At 44.7% G+C, this 8,814-nt stretch overlaps 1 protein-coding gene across 4 annotated transcripts; it reads right to left on the minus strand.

Annotated features, from left to right (window-relative positions):
- Positions 1 to 1,002: 1,002 nt before the first annotated feature.
- Positions 1,003 to 5,819, minus strand: LOC100277713 (uncharacterized). 4 transcript variants are annotated; one of them, XM_008674408.4, is made up of 3 exons: positions 5,282 to 5,810; positions 5,037 to 5,205; positions 1,003 to 1,021 (listed from the first exon to the last, which is right to left on the minus strand). In XM_008674408.4, exons 1-2 carry the CDS (start codon positions 5,759 to 5,761, stop codon positions 5,038 to 5,040), a joined length of 648 nt encoding a protein of 215 aa, XP_008672630.1. In that variant the 5' UTR covers positions 5,762 to 5,810; the 3' UTR covers positions 1,003 to 1,021; position 5,037. The 4 variants fall into 4 exon arrangements, with proteins under 4 accessions (XP_008672630.1, XP_008672629.1, XP_020405228.1 ...); XM_008674407.4 differs by lacking the exon at positions 1,003 to 1,021 and adding an exon at positions 3,304 to 3,765 and having other exon boundaries at positions 5,282 to 5,819; XM_020549639.3 differs by lacking the exon at positions 1,003 to 1,021 and adding an exon at positions 3,304 to 3,830.
- Between the last annotated feature and the right edge of the window lie 2,995 nt (positions 5,820 to 8,814).

Raw genomic sequence — 8,814 nt, forward strand, 5'->3', positions numbered from 1 at the left:
AAAAAAAGAACCATTTTTTCTGTGCCCGACGCAGCCTGGCCCCGGCCCCACCTGATCCAGTGAGCTGGCCGGCATTCCGCGCCGCCCAGAGCGAGCTCCAGCCTCCAGCCTACAGGCGCACATGACGCGCGGGCGCGGGGGGAACCTGCCGCGGCGGCGCTTTACTCCTCCCAACCGCGGGGGCCACCCGCGCACGTCCCAGCCCTAACCCTCTCGCTGAGTTGCTGTGCACGCGCACGCACTCTACAGCATTCTGACTAACTAAACAACAGACGCCCTTGCCCTTCCCTTCCTAGCGAGCATGGCGACACGGCCATTTCGGTGATCCAAGGACGCGTGTTTAAACGCCTATAGTCGTGAGAACAAGGAGGAGGGCTGCGAACTCGCAAGGAAGGTTCACCGGGCGTCGGGCGATCTGCGTGCGCGCCTAGCTAGGCGCGCAGCCAGCCAGGTGTGCATGCATGATTCGGTTTGGGTCACGGAATTTACGACCGCGCGTGCCAGGCTCTTCCAGTCCACGGGCAAAAATCAGAGCGCATTCCGCCGGCCTAGCTGCCGCTGGTCCATGCCAGCCTCGGCGACGTCTGGTAGCATCGACTTCTCAGAATACGAGCACAATCCATGTACTGCGTATATATAGGTAGGGTATTGGGAGACACCAGGACTACACCGTAGATACTACGTCCTGATTTTTTTTCCCTTCAATAAATAAAACGCTACATCCTGCTGCTACCGCAGCATTATGGAAGTCATGCTGTACACCGACGGATGTATACTGCAGCGGTCGTGCATTTTTTTTTGGTGGGAGGTAATGTACCGACAGCGACAGAGAAGTATCCAGGTTACACCAGTGGGGATTAAATCTCCTCCTAGTCATAAATCACAGAGGGGATTTAACTCATCCATCGGTTTTCTCGGCGGACAACATGATTAGATCCTAATAATACAACCCGATCAGCAGTTACGAACCTTGCTCCATGAATACCTCGCAGCTAGCTAGCTTCAAACTGCCAAGCTGTAGCTGGAGTAAAAAAAAATCAAATGACAAATGCAACGAAAAAAAGTCCAGTTGTTTAAACTTTTTTGCTTCAACAAAAAAAAGCAGATCTAAAGGGAATCCAATCCGTCAATAAATGCATCGAGTTGGTGAGCACATTAGCCTCAAATGTAGGTAAAAGACGTACAGTACATGGAGTCGACCGGTCCAGCTCCATCCTATGGGAAAATGGCGTACGGCCAGAGCACCCTCAATGCGTTTTTTAAAGCCGAAACAAGCTGCATTCATGTACAGGCGCACGGATCGGAACATGGGTTTGGTGCTGTTTTGCCTTGACTTCCCCCCCGTTCGTACCGATCAAACAGTCCCCCAGCAATTGGCGATCCAGAAAGGGCTTTAGCCACAAGACATTTTCATCACGAGCACAGCGCATCTGTATCAACCACTACATCGGCTCTTCGCCGTACTCCATTTAGTTCTGTACCGATGCATCTTAAGAATGTCCAGCCAAGGTAGTTTGGAACAACTAAGATCCAATCTAAAGTAGTTTCAGATGTACAGCGCGCATGCATTCATGGAACCTATAAGCCAAACTTTCATGGATTTTGCTAGCGAAAGTGTGATGCGTCGGCAAAGCAACCACTGCCATTTCAAGTCATCATCTCAATTTTCACCAAACAAGGAACGAGATTATTACCTACCCCACATAAGCAGGTATCAGACGTCCTCTTGGTATTAGCGCAGGGCGAAGCTCTAGAATAATATGATGATGGGTGATGCACTAACAAGAACCAATTGTTGCCTAGTCAATCGTCACTAGATTTATGGTAATGATGCTTCATTGTGGCCTAATCCAGACTTGCTCAGTTTGGAGCGGCCATAAAGCCCATAACTGTACAAGCGAACACTCAAGTTGCTGCGGGTAGGTACATTAGCATAATAGCATTACCAGCACAAACCCACGCATATGATGTAGACTGGTATTCAGCTAACAATATACAGGTCAGATATTTCAAACTCAAAGCTGACTACCTATGACTATGACTATGACTATGCTGTTTGGTTAAAGTTAAACTTAAGTAATTCCAGAATTCACATCGTGCAATTAGGATTGTCTTGTAGCCTTGTAGGTGACACGGGTTGCCTTGTAGTTGAAGTCCTTTACCAGAGGTACGAGGGACAGATGGAACCGAGGCAACTTCACCCAGTTACAGGTACAAACAAATATTATCACTGGCTTGCTAGGGAAGGGACATGAGGAAATAATGAACTACGGAGTATATAGTACGACCCTAAAGTGCACCAAAAGCAACATTTATGTATACGGGGAGTGGTTCATAAATGTTGACTGCCGGTTTGTTGCCCTGGTTGCAATTCCAGTAGTATGATAATCAAGATGTACTACCTCAGTTCTCGGATATCTGTCATGTGCTAGTTTATTTTTGAACTAAAACGTGACAAATAAAAAAGAACGGAGGGAGTAGTAGACAAGAGAACTGCTCAACACAAAGATATATCAGCAAGTACATATAATCCTTTCTAACATTAGGACATTTTAGTTTTATTCCAAGTCAAACATCTCTAACTGTGACCCAATTTGTAGAAAAATATATTGACACATGCAATACCAAATAAATACAACTGTCATGACATATGTCAATGGGCATATTCAATGAAACTAATTTGATGTTGGTGCATTTTCTATATACTTGGGCAAAAGGGCCCCTAACTGAGTTGGTTAGGTGGTTTAAAGTTTGATTAGCACTCATCGGGTCTTGAGTTCGATTCCCCAGTCGCGGTCGTTCTCACATGAGCTACGTGTCGCTGTGTATGGGTGGGGCAGGGGTTCAGTGGTTTTCTTGACCTGAATGTAAAGGTCTTCTTCTTAATGTAATGCTCGGGGACTGCATTACCCCCACAGGTCGAGTTATATATGGTCAAAGTTAGAGATGTTTGAATTAAGATAAAAACTAAAACAACCAACATTTTGGAACCGAGAGACTATTTATCAAAACCATAAAGTACGTTGAAGTGCACAATGGGTGATGTTTATGTGTATGGTACTGGTTAAAAAATGTTAACAAACAGTTTGCAACCCTGAATGTAAGATTATAAAACTATCTCCTGCAGCTTACCCATCTCCATACCCATATTCAAACTCCACTCTGCGAACAGTGCAGTCTACAATGCAAAACAGTGCTTTGAGTAGACTATGGGTAGACTGCTGCAGACGGTCTAAAAAGGCAAGAAGTGATTTTGGCAAATATGCCCTATTCTATTCCCCCTCCCCCCTGAAGCAAAACTCATGTGTTTTTCAAGTTTACATGGGAACCAACCAGCCAGTATTTTTGGGTATCCAGGTGATAAATTCTACATACAGCCCACTGATCTAATGAAATGAGGGGGAATAGTTGCCATGCTGTTTTACTCTGCCATCAATTAATATAATATGCATGCAGATTACACAAGCTTTGGACTCAAGATACAATAGATTTATTTTCATGTCTGAATATCAATAAATGTTCTGTAGCTCTTCTCCTATCTTTAAAAAGAAAACTTGTTGAATATCTTAAGATATATTAACTTACAGACAGCTGTGCATCAGGCAGTATCACCAAGCATAGGAGTTTCGATGTTTAGGGAGTGGGTCCAATGAGACAGTAGGATCTGATACATTCATGAACACTGCAGCACACAGCCAAAGTTCTGAATTTTCTTTTTCTATTCTCCATGCTTTGGTTAGCATTCTGTGAATTGTGATTACTCATCTGGCACAGGATCATAAAAATAATATAACATCATTCGCAAAAATAAAAAATATTCTTCTTCAAGCCTGAAAATATAACATGGTGCAACAAAAAAATACAATTATCATTGGTTTGAAAAGAACTTTTTCTTCTTGCAGAACATGTCATAAAGTAAAATGTCTGGGCTTCTCATGGCTATGTAATTCAATTGGTGCTATTTACAAAATAATTTTTATCTCTTTCTCCGGTTCACTTTGATAAGTAACAGCAATTTCTATTACCACCATGGTCTAATTTAATCAATGCTGATGTCGTATTTTTTACTAGGCATGAATATTTAGTTGTGACAGTATAATTTCGGATCAGCCAGTGGCGAGCCATCTGAGAATTTAGACACTGACTGAACGACCCATCACAGAAGATTTCCCGTCCGCTCATCACACAATATTTCTAGGTTCCAATATACCCAATGCCAGATAGATGCCTGGTACTAACTAATGCGAATTTGTTCTATGGTACAGAAAAGTTTAGCATGCATCTCGAGGCTTCTTTTCTTTTTCCTTAAAAGATGTTTCATAGTGGCATATACAAATCAAGTTCAAAAGTTTTTGTTCATGACAAAACTCCATCGTGTCAAAAGTCCAAGATATATAAATGCAAATGTAAGTGCAGATTTTTTTTTAAACATGTTGGGTTTGTTTTGGTACTAGCTTAGCTTTCAATACCTCCTTGTTTGGAGAGAAAAAGGAGCAAACATAAATTGGAAAGGCAGCTATAGGACATATTGTGGGCAGCATGGCTGATTCACCTTTTATATATATTAAATTCTTGGCAACAGAATCATCCATTTCTGGATAAAAAGTATGAGCTCCTAATACCAAAAAACGGCATATCCTAAGCTCTTACATTCAAAATCCACAAACCACAATGCAAATATCTGCAGCTTTTATTTAAATACCCAAATGGAGAATAACTACATCTAATATTATCTCTATCCAATGTTTGCATAGGACAGTTTCGTGCGCAACATTTCCACTAAATCAATAAAATAGCATGTGCATTGAGAAAAAAAGGACCAAAGTTATTGGTAGTGCCATGATCACAAATGAATTCAGATTAGCAAAATTATGCACAGCTCAAAATTCAAAGCCCATTAGTAGCAGACACAACAGTGATATCACAAGGGTTTAGTTTCTGTACGGATCAACATCAGGTTTCTAAAGTAAACTAAATTACACAAGCATGCGTGAGTTCCTGAAACGATCAGAAAAGGCAACTTAAAGTCACCAAACCTCAGAGCTCGCTATGCTGCGTAGAAGTCCTTGAAACACCAGCGAAGAGGTCTTTGGCAATGACAAGCAAACCCTTTAAGTCCTTAGCTCCCACTTCCAGGCAATCCTTCAGCAATTCCCCTTCCTCCACCTCCCACTTAATATCCATGAACACCTCTCTCAATGGCCCCTAAACCGCAACAAATGTCACAAATCGACAGAGCAATGTGTGAATCAGAGGCACCACGAGTGAATAGGTCAGTTACCTCTTCGGAGAAGGCGAGGAGAAGCCCGTTCAGGAGCTGCGCGGCGGCGTCGCGGATGTCGCCGTAGTGTAGGCGCATCCACTGCGCAGCGTCAGTGGCGGAACGTAGGCGCGAGGCCTCCGCGGCAGCGGCGATGAGACGAGAAGCGGCGGCTGCGCAGGAGAGGCCGCATCCGGTGGCTGAGGAGAAGGCGTAGTGGCGGAGGTAGTCCCAGCCGAGTCCCCACGCACCACGGGACGACAGCAGGGAAGCGATTCGCCGTACGCGTGCGGCCGCCGCGGCGTCCCCACGAGCAGCACGTGTGATGGCGACGCGGGAGAGGAGCGAATGGGAGAGGGAGACGAGGGTTGCTGCCTGGCGGAGCGGGACGCGGAGCGCCGAAGTGCGTGGGGTTAGAGTAGAGAAAAGTAGGACGAGGACGAAGAGAGGGAGATGGGGCCGCGGTGCTCGCCGGCGGCGGATGGCTCCGGCTACGGTCATTGGAGGAGGCCGGTGGAGATCGAATGATTTACTGTATGTGATTATTATTATTAAGTCGAACTTAGAAAGGCCTTGTGTGGTAATGCGATGGGTTTGATTTGATCGGCCCCGACAATTTTGGGCTCACTTTGGCAGGCCTTGTAAAGGCGTGATCGGGGCCCACTATCCAAGAACCAATGGGCTTTCCCTAGGCAAAGTGCAGATCGCTGAGGGCCTGAGACCTGAGTGGCTGAGTACAAACTGAACTCGAAAGAACGAGAATAAAACACTGAACTTCTATCTGTTTATTTTGAAAGTAACGAGCACTGTTACAAAAAATATGACTCACTTTCAAGCTATTTCGAGTTCTATTTAAAAAATAGAGTAAGCAACAAAAATAGGAAAAATAAGTTATTTTCGAGCTCTGTTATAAGGTGGGTCTTAGGCCGTCCGGCACGACCGCACGACACGACACGATAGCCTGGGACGGCTCGTTTAAAACTAGTTGGACCGTGATTGACCTCAAACTTCGGCTCGCGGACGGACACGACATGACCCGCTTTTTATCGATGCCATGGCTCGGTACGATTAAATCGGCTCATGTTGTGCCGGCATGATACGACTCATTGGCCACGTATAGTACAAACTAAACTCAAAAGAACAAGAATAAAATTTGAAATTCTATCTGTTTAATTTGAAACTAACTAGCACTGCCAAATAAATTAGAAAAAAAACATGATGAATCTAGGCTGGATAAATACAGAACCGCTCTTAGACTGTCTCCAGCGGACAGTGTAAAATAGGGGACGCGGAACTATGGATGACACTATTTAATATTGTTTGCAGAGTGAAGTTTGAAATGCGAGATGATATAGGAGATGGAATAAGGGATTTGCTGGAGATAGCTTTTGACTGTCTCCAATAGTTAGTGTAAAATAGGCGATATGAACTATGGATGACAATGCTTGACACTTTTTGTAGAGGGAAGTTTGAAATATGAGATCTGTTGGAGAGAGTTCTAGTTGATGGATTCCATCGTACTCTAGAAAGAGCAAAACAATTCTATCAATATTACTGGTTGTGTCATATTGCCACTTGTCCCGGGGTGTCTCTAGCAGCTCTCTGTAATACCCAAAAATGTATACGATGAGGATACAGTAAATCTCCTTATGTTGTGTGCCATATATTCATCATAACAAGAGCATACCTATAATTAAGGGTGATTAGTTAAAATAGAAGATACTAAAATGGAATATGCATCATGCTGAGGTTTTGCTTTGTGTGTATTTTGTGACAATATAAAAATAATGTAAAAAGAAATATGTTGGTACCCAAATTGGAATTTGAATTCTAAAGGAAATTCTATAATTTGAGATGAGAAAGGAAAATGTTTATGGACTCATTTATTCCTCCCATAAATTGAGGACAAGGAAAATAATAAATAAAAATATTGGAAATAGTGGGTAGTATATTCACAATCGAACGATATTTAATATTTGAAAATCAGAAAATTCAAACAGGAATTTAAAATTCAGTTTGAATCTGTAAATTTAGAATTTGAAAAGAAATGAAAAAGAAAAAAAAGGAAAACCTCTATATTGGGTCGCAGGACCAAATTCTGGCCCACCTTTCCTTCCTCACCCGGTAAGCCCATCTCCCCACCGTGTCGCACATCACGACTGAGTCGCTGTGGCGTGGGACCCGCTCGTCATCCTCTCACCCCCATTGCTCTGCCTCCCACGTTGTGCGCGCTCTGGGTCACCGGCTAAGAGGGCCCACGCGGCCAGCCGCTGCTTGGATCGCTCTAACCACTTCCGTGCGGGCCCCGCACCGTCAGGATCATCCTCCTCGCCAAAGCACGCCCGCCGCTATCCTCGCAACAGATGCGCTCGTACCCCGCGCTCCTCCAATCGAATTCCCCCCAAATCGGCACTAGGCTCGGAACCAGACCGACCACCGCGCAATAAAACCAGGACCGCCGCTGGCCAACTCCTTCGCGGTTTGTCATGGGTGGAGCACCTACACTGTGCTGCATCGGCAAGCAGAGGCAGAGAGAGATTGGGCGGCCGCACGACCAACTGGGCGTCTGGGCCGCGGAGAGCTGTAGATTGGGTCGGTGATCGTCTCTGGTGCACGGCGGTGGTGACCGTGGGTGTATCAGGGAGAGCTGGACGAAGAAGCGGCCTGAATTGCTCACCGTATCCACATCGCCGCCGCGGATTCGCCTCGCACCGTGGTCGGCCTCCTCGGCTTGGTCATCCTCGGTGAGACGCCCTCTACGTGATCACCTAGCCTTTAATTTCATTTTTCACGCGGTATTAGCCATAATGGGCGGCCGGGGCGGTGGAATTTGATGGCGCCGGCGAGGGCTCCGCCGTGGCCGGGGCACCTCTGCTCGGCTGCCGTCGGGAGGTTAGGGGAGTGTTCCCTGCCGTTGGATCGGTGCGGACGACTGAGATTAGGTTGAGCATATCCCTTCGTGGGATTCAGTCTAGTCCATCGGATCATGATCGTGCGGATCTCGTACAATCTGGGACGTTAAACCGTCGATCTTCGATCTAACAGCTAGCACGCCGCATCTGTTTATTATAAGACTGATCTAATCGGAGCCGTTAGTTTGGAATCGAACGGCCGTAAGTTCACGATACCCCTTCAGCCCTGGAAACTTGCTTAAGAGTCCCTGTGCTTTTCTAGAATCAACCCGTAGTACTACAAATAGTATTCTGAGTCTTGAAACAACTTGCGCAGAGGCCCCTGTAGTTCCCTGGTTTATTGCGCCCAGTCCAGAGCCTGTTGTAAATTGAATAAATTAATTAGAAAATAGATTTTAATATGAAAATAAGTGCTAGGAATTGTATAATCCATAGAAAATTCATATTAACTTCAAATTAATCCATTCCAGTCTCTAAAAATTTGTAATATTATTCTCTAACACTTAGAGTCTCTGTTGTGACATGAAAACAGTAAGAAAATTAATTTCCCTCTTAATCCTATTTTAAACACATGAAACCTTTGGAAACTCATCTAAAAATCTATAACTCCTTAATCGTAACTTCGATCTTAGTATTTCTCGA

The sequence above is a fragment of the Zea mays genome, chromosome 3 (genome assembly GCF_902167145.1).
Source record: "Zea mays cultivar B73 chromosome 3, Zm-B73-REFERENCE-NAM-5.0, whole genome shotgun sequence".
Classification (NCBI taxonomy): domain Eukaryota; kingdom Viridiplantae; phylum Streptophyta; class Magnoliopsida; order Poales; family Poaceae; genus Zea; species Zea mays.

What these genes read in the sequence shown, in the direction of transcription:
- LOC100277713 (XM_008674408.4), bottom strand. Translation starts at nt 5,761, where the DNA reads ATGACCGTAGCCGGAGCCATCCGCCGCCGGCGAGCACCGCGGCCCCAT. An exon ending in TCCTCGCCTTCTCCGAAGAG is followed by an intron (nt 5,206 to 5,281) that starts GTAACTGACCTA and finishes GTTGCGGTTTAG; the next exon opens with GGGCCATTGAGAGAGGTGTT.